At 38.2% G+C, this 25,511-nt stretch overlaps 1 protein-coding gene across 3 annotated transcripts in view; it reads right to left on the minus strand.

Annotated features, from left to right (window-relative positions):
- Positions 1–25,511, minus strand: part of LOC129717496 (uncharacterized) — a 91,165-nt gene that overhangs the window by 17,452 nt on the left and 48,202 nt on the right. For 2 of the 3 annotated variants that reach the window (XM_055667440.1, XM_055667438.1), the window contains exons 3-5: positions 12,043–12,285; positions 2,418–2,671; positions 1,705–1,868 (exon numbers count right to left, since the gene is read on the minus strand). In XM_055667440.1, coding sequence (XP_055523415.1) covers positions 1,705–1,868; positions 2,418–2,671; positions 12,043–12,285 — 661 coding nt within the window. The remainder of the gene's footprint in view (positions 1–1,704; positions 1,869–2,417; positions 2,672–12,042; positions 12,286–25,511) is intronic. The other variant, XM_055667439.1, reaches the window with a different exon arrangement.

Below are 25,511 nucleotides of genomic sequence, written 5' to 3' on the forward strand. Positions count from 1 at the left end.
TTGATACAAATTGGCTTGGATGGGTTATATGGCGTTGTACTCTCTGATACACATCATTTCAGTTCGAAAAAGTTATCGAACCAAATCGAACTATAAGAAGAGAGAAGAAAATCAGATTATGAATAATGTTGAAGTTGTTTTTCGAACAGTTTTGGACATACTAAAGGAAGCTACAAATAATATTCTTTGAGGATGTATTGTACATTTGATTGTCATGATTTTTTAATTTTTAATAGAAAGCAACTTCTATGATATGTTGTTTAGATTTAATGGATGATTGTGGGCAGGGATGAATAATTAAATCGACTTCAGTAATTAATAAAGCATTCTACTAATACTTTTGAATGACTTTCAAGGTTTTGGAAGTTTAACGCATAGTTTGTATATATACATGCTTTTAGATTGTAATAAGGGGTGAATCGGTATACTAAACGTGCGAAAACGAAGGTTTAAATTCGTAGAAAAAAGCAGCACAGTTTGGTGTTCTCACTATGGCTAATTTGAATTCCATCTAGGAGATGATTCTAAAATGCTGAAGATTAAAATTTCTCCGCACTTTGTCAACACACAACTCATATAGGGTTGTGGTATGAGTCCGTTGTGGTATACGTCCAAGTTATGGTTATATCGCATAAGCGCAAGGCTATCAGTTATGGCACAGGGCACTACTCATCAAAACTCCGTAGGCCCTAACTGGTTCATGCCATAATTGGTACATATTGAAGGTTTTGCTGTAGCTGGCACCATACAGATTTCCGATAAGGATTGAAACATTCTCAAAAAGAGTTCATATATTTTTCTTTATTAGTTGGTCATAACTAAAGCAGTGACTCTTAAATAAGATCAAAATATACTTTAGCTGTAGATTTGGATTTTCTGTTTTGCAGTTTCTGTAAATAATCTGAAACGAAAATTTTCTTCTCATCCGATGTGTCGGCCGTAGGTTGCCGCCCTTTTCAAAGGAATTAAAGATAGCGATTTTTATTTAGCGCATAATAACATTAGCTCGCAAAGCTCACGCGCTAAACAAAATAGGCCGCAATCAACGGCCGAAATATCGGATGTAAAAAAATTGCTATTTTAGATCATTTAAAGAGACTGCAAAGCGAAAAATTCAAATCCAAAATAGCCAACAGTCGTCACAAAAAAAGTTATACCTTAGCTGTGTTAGTTATTTAAGTGAATTAGTACGCAAACACTATCTAATTGGTTGTACGCATGTCCGTCCTCCAGTTAGGTAATGTAAATTTAACGTCAAATTAAAGTCTTATTGGCTAATCGGATCGTATGAGGCATCTAGTATCGATACCATCGTTACCACCATCACCAGAAGAAGCAATACAAAACGGTTACGAAAAGCCAATCTGTATCAAACCGTCAACTGAAGCGTTTCCCCCTGTTTCTTGTCTATCCATTTGCCTAGGTCGCCGGTAGTAATCGGCGACATAACCGTGACGAAACACGTAAACATAAACTATCCACGTCCGAACATGTAACAGTGAACAAAAAAAAAAGAATAACATTCACCAAAAAAGCCTTGCGGCGGTGTGAGATCACATTTGGTAGCGCTGTGAAAGAGTAAGCACATGAAACTGACGAAAGGTGAACCTATCGCGTGTCTGGCTTTCTATACAGTCCTGTGGTTATCAAATCGGTCGGCCTGAATAATGTCATTCGGTTAATTCTGTTTGACGTCATACTCACTCGGATCCTAGTCCAACCCCGGATGACTCGTAGTGGAATTCCGGCTGGAAGTGGGCATGCGGTGGAACTGGCGCTCCATGAATGTACTCCGACGGGTGGCCACGAGGTGGTTTGGTGTAGATCAGTTCCGGCAGATTTGCGGAACTGTGTTCATGTGGGTGGAACTGTTGATGGTTATTTAGAAGATTGCAATTAGAGCAGTTAAAATTGTGAGCTATTTGGCAGTAACATCAAATGTCAAATTATATGCTACCTGGATTAGTTACATAGATTCACCAAAACAACATGGTGATTAATGTACTGTTACAGTGGCAAATTATACACGAAGCCTTGAAAGCTTTCATACGAATGCGGTGAGTAAATGGTAATGTGTGATAATCATCCCGTATTAGGAGGATACCCAATCAATACCAGGTTACTTGATGCCTAACAGTTTAAACAACAGTTCAATTCTTGATTTACAGTTAATGTTAGTGTAAAAAATAGATGCAATATATTGTAAGTTTATTCTGATGGCAATCTTTTCAATTAAACAATGACACAATCGTTGAAAAAGGTATACTTTCGCTAAGATGTCTGAGTGGTTTCGGCTGGCTTTCTCTGCGCGGCATCTGGTTTTCGCATAGTATAAGTAGACCACTGTGGTAGCACTAATTTGGCTAGCACAATTGCCGGCTAGGAAACAAACAAAAAACCCGAAATTCGTTTCTCACCGTGTGCAGATGACTGATGTGATGCTGATGATGGTGGAAGTTCGGCTTGTGATACGATTGGTGGTAGTAGGAACACAGTTTGAATATATGAGATAGCGCCGGGAAGAGGAAGAGCAGGAACTTGAGAACCAGCTTCTTGGCGGTGCCGACGCCGACCAGCAGCGGGAACAGCCACATGACCTTGATCTTGATGATCTTTAACACTAAAATTAGCCCGAGAAAGGCGAGCAGCAGTTTACCAGTGAATATTTTCTCTGAAATGAGGAAAAAAACATCGAATGATCCGGGCATTAGAATAGCGAGTTGAGGAGCGATGAGCTGTTTCTAGTTCATCTCGTATATGCGTTCAAACGATTATGGGGTTTCGTTTATTCTGACATTATTTTTCCATTTTTTCGTTCAAGCTGTTCGACAAAGGATGTTTTCAGTGAGCGGGATAGTAAACAGTCTAAACATAGGTAAGTTCGAAAAATGAGTGCTTCAATAAAGTATTAGAATGGCAGAGCGAACCCGCGAGTTAAAAAACAAACAGTAGATACATATGGAGCAATTTGGAGCATGATGTAGCGTGAACCAATGGAACAAGTTGTTTTTATGCAAACTGCTTTTTAGACCTTGCAAAAAAATTGTTTGTAAAAAATCAGACCCAAAATCGTGTAATCGTAACCCAAAACTTTAAGAGTAACACACCTAAATCTTTTTTTACGCCGGGATGCGTTTCTAATTGATTTACACGAATACTTCAATTTTCAGAAAAAAATTACACCTTGATAATATTTGCTGGATTCATTTATCGCACTATTTAAATTTTTTTTGATAGCCAACAGTGAAACTATACCGAACATTTGAAAAATAATATTCAAACACATATGAACATACATTAACACATGCAAATAACATGAAATAAATATTTGTCAAATATATGACGCATTTTTTTGTTCGTGGTATAATTGAAACGTCACTGTGCCTATATTTAGGTTTAACTCGATTATATATCATTCGATAAAATATCACTTTAGATTCGATTATTAATAGCAGGATTTTTTTTTCAATTTCAAATATGACTTTCTTCTCACAACTTTTGAACCACGTGTTAAATCATAATAATTCATCAGATAACCCTTAACTAGCCCGTTAATCTGATATCAGTATTGTTCAAATCGGTTGTGTAGTTTCTGAGATAATGAAGTTTCGTGATTTTCACATTTTGATACATCACAGACGAGGTTACAGTAAAATTCAGTAGGGGGTTATGGGGCAGACAAACCTTTCATTTGAAAACAAGATTGTTCAAATTAGTCTGGCCATCTTCGGGGAAAAGGAGTGAATTTGAAAAGTCATCGGATCACGTTTCTTTTCACACCTTTTGAACTACATGTGCAATCATTATAAAATTCATCAGTGAACCCCTGACTATTCCGTTCATTTGATATTAACATTGCTCAAATCGGTTGTGTAGTTTCTGAGATAATGGAGCTTCATGATTTTCACATTTTGACACATAGTAGACACATGTACAGTAGGGTCTTACAACAACTGTGTAAATTTGCAGATCGATCGGTGAAACTATATATTTGCGCCCGATTTTTAAAGATTCCATACAATTTATATGGGAAAATCCACTTTTTCAAAACTTATTCTCTAGAGATGTCTAGTTGGCTCTTGAAAATATATCGATACATGATATTTGTAGGAAATTTTCCTAGGAAAAACTCTTCCGAAAATTGTAAGGCGCTGCGATGCTTGTAGAAAAAGTTATTCACCCCAAGCTGATTGAATGTCTGACGAACGGCTCACCATTGAATTTTACCAGCAACACTGCAACAGCATGCTGCTTTTGCCAACTTATTTAAGAATGAGAAAAAATTTCGCGTGGAATTAAGCTTGAAAGTGTGATTTTTGCTTCGGAGTATCTTCGGAGAAGCCTCCAAGATAAATTTTACGCGATATCATTTCTTATCACATGGTTGAATTTGCAACAGCAGCATGCTGCAGCAGTATTGCTAGAAAAATTCCACTGTGAGCCGTTCGTCAGATATTCAATCAGTTTGAGGTGAATAACTTTTTCTACAAGCATCGTAGCGCCTTACGGTCTTCAGAAGAGTTTTCCCCAGGAAAATTTCCTACAAATATCATGTATCGATATATTTTTAGGGGCCAACTAGACATCTCTAGAGAGTAGGTTTTGAAAAAGTGAATTTTCCATATAAAATCGTATGAAAACTTCAAAAATCGGGCGCAAATATATAGTTTCATCGATCTATCTGAAAATTTACACCGTTGTTGTAGGACCCATAAGGAACACGAAAAGTGCATGGGAGCAAAAAAATAACACCATCGCTTTTTTTTCATATGACCGTGTCCCAGTCTAATGTATAGTCCGATTACAATGAAATTTAATAGGCTGTTATGAGGCAGCTAAAATGAGAAAAGTGAGTGAGTTTAAGTAGTCTTTGGAATATGTTTCTTTTCATAGCTGTATTTCACATTTTTGAACATAACAGGCAAACTAAAAGTACGAATAGGCTCTTATGAGACAACCAGACCTTCTATATGACACTGATTTCATGAAATACGGTCCAGCCATTTCTGAGAAACATGAGTGAGATTAAATAGTCTCCAGAACACGTTTTTTTACATAACTTTTACCCCACGTCTTCAATCTTCATAGAATTCGAAAGTTAAGGGTAATCCGGTAGTCCGGTTAAAATCGGTTGTGTAGTTTTTGAGATAATTACCTTTCATGATTTTCACATTTTGATAAATAACATACAAGTTAGAGATCCGATTACAATAAATTTTAATGGGGTTTTCTGGGGTAACTAGACCTTTCATTCGAGAATAATTTTATAAAAAGCGGTCCAGCGATCTCTGAGAAAATCGAGTTAGATTGAAAAGTTGCATATATAGACACAAACACACACACTCACGCGCATATAGAAAATGCTGAGTCGAGTGATATATGCCATTCGGCCTTTTGGAGCACTTTTATACCTTCGGTTTTGCCAGTGATTGCTATACCTTTTTTGGAGAAAGGCGAAAATATTCACAATAAAAAATATGAATTATTTATTATTTTAGTAAATTGAATATTTATTATTTAAATTATTTTGAGAACGGATATATGTTAACTTTCGGCCCAAAACAGGAAACGTGATTGAAATGAAGTCAATAGCTTTTACCGTTTTTGAGTAAAGGAGAAAAGTCAATCTCGTAAAAAAACTTTAAAATTCTTTGAAATTTGCTACCAATCATTTTGCATCATAATAACGAGTGTGTCGTATTCTCACGAAATATTTCACGCACATCGTTCACGGCCATGCAATAAAATTTGACCAGATGATTTTCACCGTTCTTTTGATATATCGAATAGCAAACGTTATAAACGTAAATGAAACGCCAACATTGATTCAATAGCGGACTGTCTGAAGCCAGTTTTTTTCGAAGTAGTATTTTACTCATCCATCACTGTATCGTTCATACAACAAAACTCAGTGTGATAAATTTTCAGGAAAAATTAAATGAACGCATTTTTATTGTAAACGAAAGAAATTGAATGAACGCGTTTTTATGGATGCGAATTCCAAAAAAAAAAACAAAGAAATACAGAATGAACATTGCGTGATAGTGAAATTTTCCTTTGTCATAGAGCTTTCTAAGCCAGTTCTCATCAATTTAAGTTTGGTTGTGTGACCGTATAGAATCGATTCGTTTCCAACCAAGAAATCAGCGTGTTACAGTACTGGACAAAAAAAAGTGCGCACCTGTGATATGTTCAAACTTTCTTGATTTAGGTAGAATCTAAGGCAGATGGATAATCAAAGTGTTCTAACAAAAGACAGTACTGGAGGTGTACTTTCGAAAAATGTTAGATAAGGCGACATGAGAACGACATATAAACATAAAAAGAGCTTATATTTGGAAATTGTCATTTTTCTTGTGGACAAAATAAAGTACGCATTATAGTTATTCAACGTTCAAACTGATTTTTCTTTATTTTAGTATTTAGTTTGGCCACCTTTAGCTTCAATCACGGATTGCAGGCGTCGAGACATACTTTCAACGAGGTTTTTAATATGTTGGGAGTCGATATTTGTCCAAGCTTTTTCCAAAGCTTCAAACAGTTTGTCGCGGTTGGTGACATCTTCCCTGTCGACATTTTGATCCAAAATCGACCACAAATTTTCTATCGGATTTAAGTCCGGGCTTTGTGATGGCCATTCCAATAGCTTAATACGTGAAGCACGGAAATACGCAGTGGTATTGTGGGCGGTATGCTTAGGATTATTGTCTTGTTGAAAAGTGAACTTCTTCTCTAAGCCAACCTTTCGCGCCGACTCTGTAAGATTTCTCTTTAAAATGCTGATGTAATAGTCTGCCGTCATTATGCCATCAACTTTCTCAATATTACCAACACCCGACCAAGCAAAGCACTCCCACACCATGATACTGCAACCTCCGTGCTTGACCGTCTTCTGAATATTTTTATCGGCAAGTTTCTCACCAGGTTTCGTCCAAACTCGTGCTCGTTGTTTGTGGCCAAAGAGTTCAAATTTACTTTCATCGCTCCAGATAACCTGTTTCCAGAACTCTATCGGCATGTCGATGTATTTTTGAGCGAATTTGAGGCGTTTGATCCTGCAGAAATAAACCTCAGCCAAAAATGTATGCTGAATACGAAGTAAACAAACCTGTTAACCTTTCGAATCAAAGGTCGGCGTTGGCCAAATCCACTCTTATAACCCATTTCCTGTAGTCTTCTGCGCACAGTTCGTTCGGAGATATTTAAATCAGCATTTTCACGAATCACTCGGCTGGTAGCGAAAGGATTTTTTGCCACTTCCCGAGAAATTCGGCGATCATCGCTAGTTGTAGTTTTCCGCTTCCTTCCTCTACCGGTCCGATCGGCTACGCTTCCCATTTCTCCATGCTTTTTGCATATTTTTCGTGCTCCTGCTTCACTTAAATCGTATTTTCGAGTAATTTCTCTATAAGAAAGACCTTCCTGATGGTTGTTAACTATAAGTTTACGAATATCTACGGAAATTTGCTTTTTCCCCATCTTATCCGATTGTACCGCGCACTAATAATGATAAACAAATAATCAAACACATTGTTTCGTCGTTTCTCTGCAGCAATAGGAATCTTATTGAACTTACGAGGAGTAGGACACAATAAAAAATAAATTATCTAAGCTGAGAAATAGTAAACTGATGATGATATAAAGAATGGGTACTTTATTTTGACCAAGCGAAAATAGAGCATAATTACAATTATGCTGAAGTGTGAATTTAATATGCAATTCTTTGATAAAATTATTATACCAATCGTTAGTATATTAGAAATACTACAACTTATCCGAATTCATCGAGTTCATATACCTTATATTAAAAAAGATACAGGGAGTTCAACATTAGGATAGTGGGTGCGTACTTTTTTTTGTCCAGTACTGTATATTAGCGCAGATAGAAAGGTCTATGGTTACGACGTTCAATGTATGGTAGTACCACAGACGTAAGGCTAAAACCTATCTCCATCACTACAAGAAACAATCATTCCAAATTACCAATCAAGCAACAGTCGTCGCGCGACATCACCGTTTGGAGGGCTGTCATGAAATCTCATACCGTTTGTGGTTTCCAATTTGATACATGCACGTACACTAGCACTGGTCCCCGTGGTTCTGTGGTTAGCGATGTCGGTCGGCTAGCTCTCCCACACGGTTGAGATATCGGGTTCGATTCCCGATTAGGTCGAGGAACTTTTCGAGCTGGAAATTTTCTCGACTCAGCACTGGGGCACGGTGTATCGTTGTACTTATCCTACAACATGCAAAATGTGCCGAAAACAATATCGATAACGAATTCTCTCAACTAATCTAGTTGATCGAGACCGCATTAGCCCCCAGGCTAGCGTGCGATATTGTTGTTGTTGTTACGTACACTAGCGCTGTTGTCGAAATGCAAGACGCAGTGCGAACACGGCGGCATATGATGCTAGTGTTATTTACGTAAATTAATGTTATCATCCGAACGATGATTTTATTGGAAATTTGTTCAAAGCATTTGGTCTGTCAGTCGGTAGTACATAGAACTATTCATCACTTTCCAGTGAAAGCGTTGAAATACATCAGAAGCTGTATCATAGAAGCTTGGGTAGATTGTGATGATAAGACTACAACAGAGTTAAGAAAAATACCACAGCTAATAAAAAATGTTTTGTTTTCTTAAAAATAGACATACTTTCGTAAAAGTTACCCTTATCTGTGCCTGACCGATAATTGTTGAGTGACTGTAGGCTGTAAAAACAGTTGTTCCGAAGATAGTATTAAGCAAGGAACTCAGAAACTAAGTTCCACTTCTTGTTCCAAAACAAGCGTGAATCTATCTGAAAACTGCATTAGCACTTTTCACAAATACGGCTAAAAATCTTTTATGAATACGCGGTACGTTTATTTTATGTTTGTGTATGGATAGGTAGGTCGTGGTCAGGGTGATGACAACATGCTATCTCTTTCTATGTTGAATGAGTAAAGAGTTATCCCAACTAAAGTGATAAGTATATGGAACTTTTGCTGGGCGCCTGCCTCGGGATTTTTATCTTAAATAAAGCCCTGCTTACTGTCAAACGTGTAGAGTTTAGATAGCGCTGTCATCCCCTGTTCCACTTAGTATTTGACCGTTTTCTTCAATCTGCTGCAGCTTCTCTAGTTGTCGTACCGAGAAACTAATGACAGCGTTTTGATCTGGAAGGTTTGTTTACTTAGTGGTGAACATTTTGTCAGGATTGGTACACCCGTTAAAAAGCTATCCAAGGTGGAACGCGAGAGACGAAAAAAAATTGTGCACACCTACGCTGCCGGTACCCGGATAACTGTTCCATAATGAAAAACAACATGTTGAGAAAACGGCGATTTAATATTATCCGTGAATTTTCGGATTACCAGCAATTACATCCAGAACCAATGACCATAACAGTTTCATGGCACCACAAGTTTATCGTTGAGAACAAAAAACCATGGATGGAATTGGTTTTACGTTATATAGCTTTAAAAAAGACAAAATGGGACAAAATATGCGGGTATATTTCAAAAGTACTCGTATATTTTGTCATATCACATATAAATTCAACCAGCAACCGGCATTATCATTGGCAACGTAGATTATACTACAGAAAAACAACATTAGTCTAGGTAATTAAATGACATACTTCTATATGCCTAAAATAATCCGATATACACTAATCTGGAGCAAAATTATATGTTTGTAGTTTGTACCACTATGCAGTGGGACTGTAATGCGGGTACTTTCAATATGGGACAAAAACAACTTGGTATTTTTTCCATGTTTTCCACACAAAAGTATCAATTTTAATTTTTTTCCAGAAAATATGATAACAATTAAGTCGATTCCCGATGATAACTCAAAAGTGACCAAAACCAGTATGGGACAGTTATGCGGGTACCGGCAGTACGTTGAATATCCAACATGGTCAGGAGGAATGATCGCCAAAGCTATCAATCTACCGAAATCAACTGTGAATACCGTGCTCAAATGTTACCGGGACACTTTGACGGGAGATCGCGCTGAATAAACCAAACGTAGAAGTCAAGCATTGGACCGGAAACTACGAGCGAAGGTCATTAGGGCAGTCTGGAATAATCCTGGGGTTTCCCTCCGTGATTTGGCGAAAAGGTTCAATGCAACACATCATACAGTACGGCGAATGTATATGCTTGAAGGATCAAGGCCGTATCATGCCAGCAAAAAACCCAACAGGACGTCGAAACAGAACCTGGTTGCCGAAACCCGAGCAAGAAAACTCTACGAGCAAGTCCTGACAGTGTACAACGACTGTATTTTAATGGACGATGAATCTTACGTCAAAATCGACTTTGGGCAAATCCCAGGTCGAAAATTTAATCTTGCTAACCGTAAGAGGCATGCTCCAATTAAATTCAAATTTGTTTTCGCGGATAAATTCGCCCGCAAGTTGATGATTTGGCAAGCCATCTGTAGCTGTGGAAAGAAGACAACAAAATCATCACTGGAAAACCATGAATAAACAAGTTTACTTAAGATGTTTCGGTCCGATCTAGCTAGCTGCCACTACGCCCGGGATGTATTAGAATGGCACAAGCAGAATAAAATTGATGTTATCGAAAAAAGGATTATCCACCAAACTGCCGAAACTCATTGAAAGATATTGATCAATATAGTCAAGCGTAAACTGAAGAAGTATGGCAAATCAATCAAAACATCGTCTGACAAATCTGACCACTTAGTTTTTTGGAATGATTTTGCACATGTTGAGAATCTTTCAAGAATTACAGGTAAATAAGATATACCAATTTTTTGCGTTTTATTTCGTCAGCAGAGGTACTTTAGTTTTATTTTCAAGCTACTTTAAAGCTGATGGCTATCTTTGTTTTGACTCATTGGTACATTTTCTTATTCACTTGTCTTCTAGAATAAAGAAAGGAATATGTTGGCTTCGTTGACGTGGCCTTCAAGAATTTCAATTGAGTGTTTTTACGGACTTTAGTAGTTGCGTTAGGAGCGTAAGGAAGTTTGATTACTTAATTAATTTTAGATTTGAGTCACTGCCTGTTCTGCGGGGATAGAAAAGTATGGCACAAGTTTGTTTGGCTCCCAGGATCAAATCAGTTCGAATTTCCAAAGCTCTCGAAGGATAGCATGTCGCAACATAGTTTCTCCAATTGGTAATAAGTTTTCCTTTAGGTACCTTAATTAAGATTTCCGGAACATCTGTAATCATTGAAAGGCTTTGTCCACTTACCAGATGTATAGGAATCCTGACTCGGCTGGAAGTCTTATCATTAATCTAAAAATGGCATTCCAGTGGATTCACGCACAATTTGAGGCTTCATAAGTTGGCAGCGATCGTTAAACTAAATATATGTATTGATAGGAGTAGGCTTAATATAAGTTAAAGGACTACGAAAAAATATGAACGTAAGAAGCGGAATTGTAGTGTGGTTGTAAATAACCCAAGAACGTTCAGCAATTGTTAAGCGGTTGGTGAGCGAATAGGAATCACCGTAAAAGATCGTGCAATCGCCTTGAAGTGCGTGCATATATAATTGAAAGCGAAAATCTACTTCATTAGCGTTGTGGACTCTACCGATAAAACTTAAATCGTTCGATAGTTTCGTAAAGCACACCAAATTCATGGGAAACCGCGTAATACAAAGAAGTTACGCAAAAGTACAGTTATCTCTATATATACGTTTAATAAAACTTCCGAAGAGAGGAAGACACGAGCAAACATTTTATAAATGGATATTGGCACGTGAATCGAGTGCTGAGTATTACTTGAACGTTACGAAATGTGTGCAATCGATATTTACCTGTTCAAAATATGAAAAATCATTCTTAGCCACTTGACAGATTTCTTTTCAACTTGAAATGGTGCGGATGGTTAAGAATAGACTGCGTGTGCCCGTAAAAAAGCTATAAGCTTTAAAAGCTGGAAACGTGTTGTTCGGTAGAAACCAGTTGATTCCAATACCTTAGCGCGAAACATTTATGTTTTTCGCATGAAAACATCTACCAGTTTTGCGATAGGGTATTGGAAATATAAAAGAAGACAGATAGATGCTCACTAATTTTCTTGAACAGAATCCTCGGCTCTGTTATACCCCTGGACTGGATAGCTGTGCGTGGGACAAACTCCAGCTTGGCGAGCATTCCGTTGCCCTCAATGGCACGCGGTTCGATGCGAAAGATGGCTCCGTCGAACATGATTTCTGGCATACGCACGTTTAGGTCGTGTGTCAGCATAAACTTGAGCGTCTTGCCGCGTAGCGCCGAGGTGACTTCCTCGATGGGAGACGTAGGTTCGTCATCTGCAAAAGAAAAAAAAAATACGGAGAGGTGAAAATTAGTCAACTGACAAGCGAACAGGGTGTAAGGTCCGCACATTCGAAGGCAGGAGTGTTATTTATGCAATATTTATGGCTCTGAGTGTCATTTTTATAATCAGGTATTCGGAGAAAGTTTTGTGAAACCGGTGATTTGAATACGAAATCACCAAGCCCAGAGCAGTAGAGCGTGATTGCAATTTTTATTTCGCATGCCAAAATGGGTTCGGTTCGCTTGCTTATTTCTGCTTATTTCTGACCTTCTAGTCTCAAACATTCCATTATTCGAATTGTTTTACATTCTAAAAAATCACTTGTGTTTATGTGAAGTTGTCGTCCTTATGCATGTAGTTTATGATGAGCTCTTCTCAATGAAACCAAGTAGCAACCGGTTTCGGTTGCCATCGCCGTGCCTAATTAATAATCAATATTTTGCACGCATATGCGCCGGCGACTAGCTAGGAAACCCCAATTGGGCCGCAACACAGCCAGCAGGTCTTCCTCTCGATTTCGCTGCAATTATCCTTCGCAGATTGAATTCACAAGTAGAAAGCAGATTGATGCGATTGATGCAGACTGGCTTGCACGGCACGCAGGTTGTTGTTGAAAAAGAAAATGCACAAGGTATAAATTTGCAACTGAGTTGGAAGTAAACAAAAGAAGGTCTTATCAAATAATGTTTAAAGTATTTTGATTAGGCTTTAATGCTCTCTGCATTGTCAAGTTTCTAAAATAAATTAGTGTTTTGGTGCATAATTGTTATAACTATGTTCAAATTTTGAATTATTGAGAGAAGAAGTGTATAGCAAAAGCAAAGCAAATCGCAACCGTCGTCTTCTCTATGGGTATACTCTTTCCAGCTGTTTCAGTGTAGAACCAGGGTTTGTAAAAAGACTGTATACCCGGATGAAAACATACGATTCGCATAGATTCTCTAGGATTCCTCACATTGGATTCCTGAGCGTCCTTGAGAAGGATTCCTGAACAAGAATCCTCAGGAATGCCCTGTATATGGCTCTAGGATTCTGGAAATAAGAATCGTGAGTGGAAATCCTCCGGATCGTGTTTGCGATTCCTTCCACGATTCCGTCACCGAGTTGTAGGTATCCTGGGGATGGATTCTCTGCGTGTTAGTTAGGGGTGTGACACTATACTGACAACAGTTCTGTCTTTTTACTATAACAGCTTCATTAATAAGCTATTCATGCTAGCTCACATACAGCTGAAGCTTACACAAGGCAACGCACACGACAGCTCATTCTTGCGGATGAATTTTGTTGGCTTGGCTTGCGCTGTTGGCAGCTTACTGATCGACTGCGGCTGTCATTGACTCGCACTTTTTTTGTTTCTCCGGTTTCTTAGGCCGGTGCCATAATGAATACGAAGCAAACCGTTTCATATGTGTAAGAACGCAAGAAAAAACGTGTTCGCACCATCTCACTTTCATTATAGCATCGGTCTTACGTTCGTGAATCATAATCACCTGACATCCCGCTGGGATTCGTGCCGAAGGATGTCGGGGATTATAGGCTGTCATCAGCGACAGCTTGGAAGAACCAACAGACACAAGGAAATGGAAAATAACAGCCCGTTGTGCATTGCATGTGTGTGCTTTCGACAGTGACTGTTGGGTTATATACCGAATGCACGGGGAGCAGGGAGAGCTGTGCAATACAATGAGAATTAGTTGAAAAATTGTTGTCATTTTTATAACATGTGTAGAACTGAGGCCTCGGCAGTGTACTTGAGTCTTGCTTCAGATACACTATCCGCCATAAGTTTGGAATCGCTTTACTGAGTATTGCAACACCTCGTTTGAATATTGCAGCAATCCGGAAAGGCAGATTTATCTAACTTTAACTCGAGATTCTGACAATTTATAGAGCTGTGGTTTCTAGCAACGTAATTAAGGAGGTCAAGGGCTTGTGGTCGGTGAACAGTATGATTCGGAATTCAACCACAACGCTAGTGTGCATATGGTTTTGAATTTTGGCTGCTCCAATTTGCACCATATTCAACCTATCTTTAGCTCAAGGAAAGTTCTATGAGCTATGAAGGTACTTCAATATGTTCCTAGTTTATAAAAGTGGTGACCGCCGAAATATTAAAAATCACAGGAAGGTTGTGTGCAAAGCCACGACCGCAAGGTTGAAGTAGAATACTTTTACAAGAGAGTTTACCCGGCTGCTTGCGTGTCAGTAATTTTTTCAGTTTGCACATATAAATACGACCTCACTGAACAGGAAAAGTACAAACTCTTTGCGGCGCCAACTAGTTTCAACAGTCAGAATATATGTACATGTGAATTCAAATTAAGAGAACTAACTTTTGGTTAAAGCTCAGAACGAGAAAATTTTAAATCTTCAATTCATTTGCATGGTTGACCTAAAAAGGACAGTTTGTTGTTGAAAAAAAAATCGGATATGACGCTGATTGCATCTTTGTGTTACGCCGATAGCGGGAGTTATAGTGAACTTGCGTATGACGAAGGCATCGTATTACCTGTTTTATTGAATGGGAGAAAGAGGAGTATTGTAAAATTTTGTAAGCATTTAATTCAAACAATATTACCAAATCGTAGTCAGGCACTCTGATAACAAAGTTAAAGGCTGTTTTCACACTGAAAATCAGACAGCCAGCAGAAGTTTTGATTGCCAAAATCCAGAATGCTTGTGTTGCCAAAATAAGGCAGAGCTTCACCGGAGGAAGGCCGAAGTACCGGCTGCACCTACCGCTGAGGCTGTTACCATACTGCTACTGGTACCCAAAGCTATTAACTCTTCAAATTAAGTATTTTATTTGTCCTCAAAAGAACAATTGTTCAATTCCATATCGGATATAATGCAATCGCATCTCTGTAATATTACCGACAGTAATATTCTTCTGAACAAAATGATCCAACTTTTCCATTAGAGGAAGTGCCGGCTGCTGTACGGCAAAAATCTCGCCCGATCGCTCGCGTTGGCGTTCAGCCTGGCAGAGGCCTGAGACGTGGTGACCAACCACAGGGCAAGTGATTTGTTTAATTTGAAGGCACTGCTGAGAAGAAGCTTTGCTCAGAAGTTACTGCTGAGCGCTGATATCTGCTGCTACTGCTGTCAACGTTGTGGAGGTCTATCCAGCTCACCTTCCGACTAATGAATGTAGCTAGTTTTCCCAGAAACACTCTTCTATAGCCGAAGGGTGCTACGTAATAGGCCACGCCTTTCAGTTCAGTTTTACCATTTCCTAATGTTCTTTAGACGAATTATTCCACAATTCGCGTTTGATTTTTGTACCCAGCGAATAAACACCGATGGTGCTCTCATACACGCAACGGTTTTAACCCGTATCTTATTGCGGTTTGTAACATCAAGCGATTTCGTTTGCTCGCTGTTGCGTGTTGCATCATGTTGCAACTTGGCAGCTGGGAGACGACGAAATTCTGTTAATGCTGATTGATTCAATCGACTTCATATTAGCTCTGCATAGTCGAACTAACTGCTTTTGTGAATGCGTTCTAACAGGGCAGTTTGTTATTCAAAGTCGGTTATGCTGATTGCAGCCTTTGCGCTGCCCTTACAGTGGGGGATTTACTAAATATAGTAAAAATTAGACAACTACAACAGAATTCGATTGCATCCCGCACAGAATGTCTGCTTGTGTTGATGCCAGAAAATTATTAACCTTCAATTATTTGTTTATTTGCCTTGAAAAAGGCATTTTGCGGTTCAAAATCGGTTGCTGATCACAACCTTTGAGCTGCCCTAACAGTGGGGGAATTAAGATACACAGACAACATGCACTGTGGAATCTATTTCACATTCAGTAAATTAGACGGGTGCGACAAATTCAAATTGCTAGGATCCAACACAGAATCTTGCTTGCGTTGTCAAAAATTATTAACTTTCAATGACTTGTTTATTTGCCTTGAAAAAGGCATTTTGATTTCTAAAATTGGATTTCCTGATGGCAATCTTCATGCTGCCCAAACACGGGGGGAATAATGGCGGTCTGGCGACACACGCTGAGAAAAACCGAGCTGCTCCTGAGACGTGTTGACCAACCACAGAGCTAGTGCTGCTGCTAAGGAAGGACGACTGCTGTTGTCGCTGTCTAGAACTATTATGAGCGGCTTCGGCTGAAACAGGCTCTTATATAGGCCAAATAGCATCTTTCCAATTGCAAGGTATATGATTCTGTCGACCGTACTTGTAAAGCAATCATATAACGACCAATCAGAGGTCGAATTTTTCGTTTTGACAAGGCTTGACTATTTTCAATAGTACAATAGTGTGAATAATAAAATTACAATTATCTTATTTTGGGAAGAATCTTAGAAGATTTTCCAATCTATTGCTGCAAGAACGGAGGAAATCCATCGATTACTAATCGATTTATTAGCATTTGAAATTGGACATATTTTTCACTTTTTTCGGTTTTAGATTTTCATTTCACATCCCTATGTAGCCGAACTTCCTGAGAGAAGTATTCTACTTCAAAACTATCGTGGAATAACTAATTTTTCTGCCGCGTCTAAACTATTTGAGATCATTGTAAGGTTTGTTGTATTGAATTGCATACGTAACTATATTTTGTTTGAACCAGCATGGTTTATTCCTAGACGATCTGTGGCAACAAATCCGATGGATTTCAAGTCAAATTGCATTTTAGAACTCGAACGAAACGTACAGGTTTACGTCATTTACACTGACCTTCGACTGAATTGATCATCAAATACTGCTGAACGAGATTTTGAAGCCACAAACGGCCGACGCAATTAAATGTTACCGTGACGTGTGACGCATTAAATGTTACCGAGTCTTGTGTTTGTGAAAAATCGAAGTGATGGCTCGAAGTTGGCCATTTGTGCATTCAATACCGTTTGTCTTTAAGTGTAAATGACAATTTCGGGGCTAGCACTACGATCCTATTTACACTCATAGTCTCTTTTGCGCCGAGACTCGGCGACGATTGGCTTGTTAGACCAGCATCGTATTTCAAGATTGGGATTTATCGCGAAAAATTGGACGTAACTTCAAGGACCCCCATTGTCTAGAAGCACTGTGCCGCTCAGTTCTACGCAACATCAATATCGCACGCTAGCCTGGGGGACTAGCAGCGGTCTAGATCAACTAGGTTGATTGAGAGAATTTGTTATCGATATTGTTTCTGGCATATTTTGCATGTTGTAGGATAAGTACAACGATACACCGAGCGCCAATGCTGAGTTGAGAACATTTCCAACTCGAAAAGATTCTCGACTTGACCGGAAATCGGAACCGATATCACAGCCGGGGAAGAGCAAGAACTAGCTGTTCTTGACGAATTTTCGTGCAACTAAATGCATGCTGAGGCCCTCTTCGGTGCTTATGAACCTATTCCACCGACCGAACTTTAGTTATTATGAACCGTCTGCGTTTTTGTGGGAGCCTCCAGGAGTATCGAGCATCCTTTTTAGTTTTGCGAGCCTAGTTATGATTTAAAACATAGATTAGCTAAGTCTGCTTCCTTTTAATGGTTTACTGGAATTTTATTCGGACTTGATATCAGATATAAATATAAATAAAACATAAACATAAATGAAAAAAAAAACGAAGTGACTTAAAAGTGTTGTGGCCAAGTGTTTAGCGGTGTCACCCATCGTTCAGCAATACCCACGGAGTTAAAATCTTTCTTTATTGATATTACCATCACTGTTGACCAAGGGACGAGTGAAGTTTAACCCTCTAGTGCTCAAATTAATTTTTAGACGAACTTCGCAAAAATCATTCTGGAGCTTTATAAACATTTTTTAGGTTTTTATTGAAGCTTTTTAGAGGTGTAACTGGAGACCGTCTAAAGGCGGCACTGGGCACTAGAGGGTTAAAATACGAAGAATTGTGTGCAACCTGACCTTCTGAACTACTTTGCTGAAGATTGTAACTTTATAGCGAGTCGGAATCATGAGAAGGTTTAGGTCAAAATACGAAGAATTGCGTGCATATTAGCACCACTTAGCGGTGAAACTATCTACCATCCAGGAGCCTTTGAGGTTCCGAAAGACTTTGCTAAAGATCGCAACTTTCTAGGCAGTCAGAATCGTGAATAACTTTAGATTTAAGTACGAAGAATTGCGTGCACGTGAGAACCACATAGCAAAATTCTGTACTAAACTATCCATCATCCAGAAGCCCTTAGGCAAGTTTCAAACTTAAATTTAGGTCAAAACACGAAGATTTGCGTCCTTATAAGCGCCACATAGCTGTGGACTGTCCACTATCCAGAAGTTCTTAAGCTTCTGAACAAGTTTTCTGAAGATTGCAAAATTTTAGCTCATTGGAATCTTAAGTTTAGGGTAAAATACGAAGAATTGTGTGCATACTAGCGCCACATGGTGATGGAATTCAATACTAAATTGACAACCATATAGAAGCCCTTCAGTTTCTGAACAACTTAGCTGAAGACCGTAAAATTTTTTAGAAAGTTGGAATCGACAGTAAGTTCAGATCAAAATGAAAGAATCGCGTGCACATTAGCGCCACATAACGCTGAAATTCCATACTAGACTACCCACCATCCAGAATCCCTTAAGCTTCTGAACAACTTTGCTGAAGGCCGCAGTTTTCTAGAAACTCGGAATCATGAGTAAGTTTAGGTCAAAACACGAAGAATTGCGTGCACAACAGCGCCGAATAGCGGATGAATGTTGTACTAAACTGTACACCACTCAAAAGCCCTGGAGCTTCAGAATAACTTTGCTAAGGATCGCAACTTTCTAGAGAGTCAGAATCGTGAATAAGTTAATATTAAAATACGGAGAATTGCGTGCACGTTAGCGTCACATAGAGGTGGAACTCAGAACAAAAATTGCCACCATATAGAAGCTCTTGAACTTCTGAATAACTTTGCTGAAGACCGCAGCTTTCTAAAGGGGTAGGGATCATATGTATAACTCAAAATACGAAGAATTGCGTGCAAGATTGCGCTACATAGCGGTGGAATTTTGTACTACACTTTCCTCCATCCAGAAGTTCTTGATCTTCTGTACAAGTTTACTGGAGATGGTAGCTGTCTAGGAAGTTGGTATTGTGATGTCAAAGTACAATCAATGTCGTGCTTCCTAGTGCCACGTTGCGGTGGTATTCTGCACTGAACTGTCCACCAACCAGAAGCCTTGGTCCTTCTGAACAAGTTTGCTGAAGACCGTATCCTTCTAGGTCGTCGGAAACACGAGATACTTGCCTATTCCAGTTGATGCTGAACTTTTGTGGGGTGCTGCAATATTCAAACTGAGTGTTTTAATACTCAGTAAAGCGACTCATCGTTTGGAAAGATGCATTGGTTTGAGTTATTCAAAATAAACTGGAGTAATTTTTATGCTCTGGTCTTGGTGCGATGGTATTACTATGGAGTTTGATTCGGTATTTTCTTCTTTTGGTGTGTTTTCAAATCATATCTGCGATGCTCATCTTAAAATTATCTTAGCTAAATCGCGAATAGAATCAGAGCTGACAACTTTCTGGTTTAATTCAGGGTTAGTGGTTCCCAATCCCTCTGCGATTCTATCTAGAACCTTGTTGACGAACAGACCAGTTTATCCAGCTTTACTTTCTCATGCGACGTAAGACATCCCTCTCTCTCTCTAAGAAATATATTCGTACCGCCTGGGATTGAACTCAGACAAGTTAATCCTAGCCGAACACTAATGTTATGAAAACAGATCATCAAGTTTTGGTTGCAATCGTGTGACTTTAGTTTTAATTAACAAGTAGTCAGTGGCAAAAGTACGCATCGGCCTTTTCGAAACACATGATACAAACAAACTGGCAACAGTGTATTCATTTACAGCTGACATTATCAGCTGTAAATTATGTATATTATCAGCATTATTATCGATGATGAAGCATTTGAACAATATAGTATTCCGGGATACAATGTTGCTGCTTGTTTATCACATTCTAGGCAAACTGGCGGTGTTGCTATTTATGTCAGAGAATCAGTTCAATTCCAGCTTTGTCACAACGAAGCTAAGGATGGTAACTGGTTCTTGGGCATTACAGTAGTTGGTGGCATGAACGTGGGCAATTATGGTGTTTTGTATCATTCTCCTAATGCTAGTGACCGCCGTTTTCTTGAAATATTGGAAAACTGGCTTGATGAATTTCTTGATTTGAGTAAAATAAATATAGTGACGGGCGATTTTAATATTAACTGGCGAGATGATGCAAATTCGAATCATTTGAAGCGTTTAGTTGAGTCTTTCAATTTAAAAAAAAGTGTAGATGAATATACGCGTATTTCCCAGCGGAGTAGAACTTTGATTGACCATGTTTATTGCAATTTAGATTCGATTCGTTCAGTTACGAATTCTGATATGAAAATAACCGATCATGAGACATTAGTAATTAATGTTCTAGAAAACTTGAATAATAATAATGATTCAATAAAATTGAAATGCTGGAGAAAATATTCGAAACAGGCTGTTTCGAACCTTGTTGAGAGAAGCTTGGGTTTTCCAATCGCGACTGGTAGTTTAGATGAATCTGCAGCTGTTCTTACTAACATTTTGAAGACGTGTACGAATCAATTAGTTGAACATAAATTTGTTTCGCTGAAAAACTCGAACAGCCGGTATAGTTTGGATCTTTTGCGCCTAAAGCACAAGAGAGATAAACTGTACAAAAAGTTTTGTAGATCAAACAATCAGAATCATTGGATTGAGTACACGTTCGCGCGTAATAAATATTCACAAGCGATTAAAAAGACGCGTTGTGAATATATACAGAGGAAGATTATTCAGCATCAATACAACAGCAAAGAGTTATGGAAAATTTTGAAATCTTTATTAAAACCTAGTAATAATAAACCGCGGTCCATAACTTTTGATGGCACATTAGAACAAACAGAACAAGTAATTGCTAGTAAGTTCAATGATTATTCATCAATAGTGTTTCATTGATCAATCAACCAATTGAACTGGTCGATGAACCGGATGAAATAAAACAGCCGACTAACGTTAATAGTAGATTTGATGGTTTTCACCCAATTACAATGGATGACCTTAAACATATTTGTTTTTCATTAGGTAAAACGGCTGGAGTAGACAATGTAAATGCTAGGGTCATTCAAGATTGCTTCAATGTTATTGGTCACACTCTGCTGAACCTTATTAATGAATTATTGCTAACTGGGCACGTGCCTAAAGTGTGGAAAGAATCGTTGGTTGTTCCGATTCAAAAGGTTGCTGGAACGATTAAAGCCGAAGAGTTTCGTCCCATCAACATGTTACACACGTTAGAAAAGATATTAGAACTTGTTGTTGAAGGTCAGCTGTTAGAATATTTAAATAGCAACTCGTTATTAATTCCGGAACAATCTGGCTACCGGGAAGGCCATTTGTGTGAAACCGCGTTGAACTTAGTACTAGCAAAATGGAAAGACAACTTAGAGAATAGAGACACAATATTTGCTGTTTTTTTGGATCTAAAACGCGCTTTTGAGACAATTTCTAGGCCCTTATTGTTGAACACAATCAAGCGCTTTGGAATTTCGAGTACTGCATTCAGATGGTTTGAGAGCTTTTTGTCTGACAGAACTCAACGGACTGTTTTTAATGTTCCGGTATCTAGTCCCGTGGAGAATGATCTTGGAGTTCCACAGGGAAGTGTATTAGGGCCCCTTTTATTCATTATGTATATAAATGACATGCGACGAGTTTTACGTTTTTGTGATATCAATCTTTTTGCCGACGACACCGTATTATTCATTGCAGCTAAGAACGTTGAAGAAGCCGTTTCACACTTGAACGAAGATTAACGTTCTCTAAACAGATGGTTGAAGTATAAGCAATTGAAATTAAATATAGATAAAACTAAATTTATGATTTTCTCGCGCACCGTTGTAAATGATGATGTCTCTGTTTTGATTGATGATGAGGCAATTGGTCGCGTTCGGGAGATTAAATAACTTGGCGTGATTATTGATGACAATCTAAAGTTCAACGCTCACATTGACAATGTCATCAAGAAAATTGCCAAAAAGTATGGAATTCTATGCCGTCTGAAAAACGAATTAACGATTAGCAGTAAAATACAGCTATACAAGTCAATCATCTCTCCACATTTGGATTTTTGCCCTACTTTTTATACTTAGCCAATAATACACAAATATTGAGGTTACAGCGTTTGCAGAATAGAATAATGCGTTTGATTTTAAATTGTGATAGATTAACTTCCTCTGTTTTCATGTTGGACGCTTTGCAATGGCTATCTGTGAAGCAGCGAGTTGTTTATTTGTCTATGGTGTTCATTTTTAAAATAATTAATGGTTTGCTACCTCAATATTTGAGTGATCGAATTGAATGAGGAAGAGATTTTCATAGATATAACACTAGAACCGCGGATGAAATAAGAACACCTTTCTTTCTAACGAGAGCTTCACAAAATTCATTGTTTTATAAAGGTATAAATTTTTTCAATTCGATGCCAAGACATGTTAAACGTGCACCAACACTTGCGGAGTTCAAGAGACAATGTATTTCACACGTGAAAGTTTCTATTGTATAGAACGATACTAAGTTTTACAAAATGATGTAGAGTTTACCTGACGAAGTTTGAACAAACGGATCTTAAATGACGAAGTTTTAACAAACGGATTTATTTTGGATGTACTATTTGTTTTGGTTTCTATTCATATATTGATTGTTTTATTGAAGCTTGTAAATGACGAAGTTTTATACGAACGGATCTGATTGTGTTGTAAAATTTTATTTATATGTTTATTTTAAATTGGACTTTTCTAAATTTATAACAACAAAACTACTGTGTTCGTCACGGTGATGATGATGGATTTTTTTTTCTTTTCATTATTGTTGTTGTAGCTTTAAAAATAATAGAAAGAGACTACAAAAGCTTGAGCCTCGCGCGCGGTTTTCAGATATAAATGATTTCTTTTAGCGAATTAAAATTGTTATTTGAATGCTTAGAGAAAATCATGAAATAGTTGTGGTTGGTCTGGCTGAAGGTCATGAAAACCCTGTACTAGTTTTGTGTGCTCTATGAATCAAGTATACAGTTTTTGAAGAAGTTTATATCTGGAGGTAAAATCAGTTCGTTTTTTTTTTGTTTTGTATAACTGATTAAAATGTGATCACATTAATTATCTATAGATAAATCGTCCAGCTCAAACCTTTGTAGGGGTATGTGGCGGGACCATCATCATCTTTCTTTATCAGCTGATCACTCATGTAAACACAAAAGATTCCGTAAAATGGTGCGAAGTTATGAGATGAGTTAATTATAATAACATAAAATGTTGTTATGAAAATAATAAAACGTAAATGACCTCTTGCGTAATTGTGGTTTGTAGGATGAATTTGTTTGGCTGAAAATCTTTTGGCGATTGTCATGGAAAACAGACCAGTTGGAAAACTCTTGTAGAGATAATTACGTGAGAACCGTGGGGCCAAAACTCGCACTAGGTTTCGTGTCTAACCATTTCAAATATCGATGTTTTTGAACAAGGATGATCAGAGAAATCTAGTAATACAAAAAAAAAAGGTAGGCAAACCTGAAGTTCTGTATGGATGTTAATTTAAGGTTGAGTGCGATTAATATGGACCTGATTGTTTGCTGGAAAATTGTTTCTTCACAGAAGAGCATACTTAATTAGGAAAGTCTTTCAAAAGACAATACTGTGTGTTTGAGGCTCACAGCGGACGCTTATCGTGCTTGTAGGATGTTGATGTCTTACCAAAAATCCTTTGATATATACAGGAATAAATTTGTAACTTGCATTTGAAATTCGTGTGACTCCTCTAAGAATATAAGAAAAAGAAAGCAGGTAGAGAGGATTTCAAATAAATTATGACGTTTAGCAGCTGAAGATGATTGGTGCGAAAAAAACATTTTTCAAGGGTTTTAATAAATACCCTGATATCTTGTCCTAATAAGGTTGTGTAGTTTATACGCCACACAATACCTATATGGGACCATACCTAAATCAAAGGCTGAGGGTTACTTCATACAGCGATTCTTCACTCTGATCAGGTAATGAAAACTGGGGAATGCAACAATAGATGTAATAAAAGGTCGCGGTAGCAAAACCCAAAAATAAATACCCTGATCTTTTCGCCTCGTACACTGCGCACTTTGGTCCCGCATGCGGGGTAAATGTTCGCATTTGAGCTTTTTTTTTCTTAAAAGTGAATTTTCCATGCTACAAACAAAATTCAAAAACCTCTAGTAATGCGTTTTTGCAACAAGGGTGCGTACCTCTGCCCCTCGCTACTCTATTCTTTTGCGATTCTCTTGTTATGAATCCATCCGAGGTTATCTTAGGTCAATTGTTGGCCAAAATTTTTCGTTCTACCAGAGCACAGTTTCAGGTGTAATAACGATTTGCGTTGAACAACTATTGTTGTAAGCTGATATTATCGTTTCCTTAAATTTTGTTGAGGCTCATTCAACTCACCGGATCAATATTATTTTGGAAGTCAACATCGTCGATTCGAGTTCAAAGTCTACTGGTAAAGTTGATTTTCCGAGCATCTTGTACGATGATTTGCTAAGCTAAACCAATTTTTCGTTTGAAAATAATTTGTCTGTGATTACAAGCAAGTTTCGAATTTTCTTAAAAGTTATTTCTTGTTTGACAGCGTTTATGCACGGTTTGTTAACTTAATTGTCGAAGCCGGAAGCTTGTTGACCTACTGCTTGTTAAATCAAAGCCTTTATTTGTAAAGCGTTGACTCGAATTCCTTTTTGAAAACCCGATATGGCTCTTGTGGCGCGCTTCAATTCACAACCTCTAGTACCAGACGACCTTCCTATAATAGCAGTGCACTGCCAAGAAAAGACCGGATGAAAAGGTACACAAATGTCCAGCAACTGGTTTTCCAGGAACTATGCTACTCGAGGCATTCCATTTTCATATGTAAGCACAATTTCCATCCATCCGTGAGTCAACTGGATGGCCTCCTATACTCATTGAATACCGCTTTAGCCGGTACTTCTGTCGCCACCAATCGAGTGTACAGATACCTTGCGACTCCAAACAACAAGTACGCGAAGCAAGAAACAACATAAGTGGTATCGTTGTCGTCACCTGAGACGGTGATCATAAAACCTTTCCCTTTTCTTCGCCCGATCGCTGGCAAGTGAGCTCTTCTCAGCCACGCGGGATATTTTCGCTCTCGTTTGAGAAATGCTTAGTTGCCTACAACCGGCACTGTCCAATGATCATGAAGCCGC

The sequence above is a fragment of the Wyeomyia smithii genome, chromosome 1, assembly GCF_029784165.1.
Source record: "Wyeomyia smithii strain HCP4-BCI-WySm-NY-G18 chromosome 1, ASM2978416v1, whole genome shotgun sequence".
Lineage (NCBI taxonomy): Eukaryota > Metazoa > Arthropoda > Insecta > Diptera > Culicidae > Wyeomyia > Wyeomyia smithii.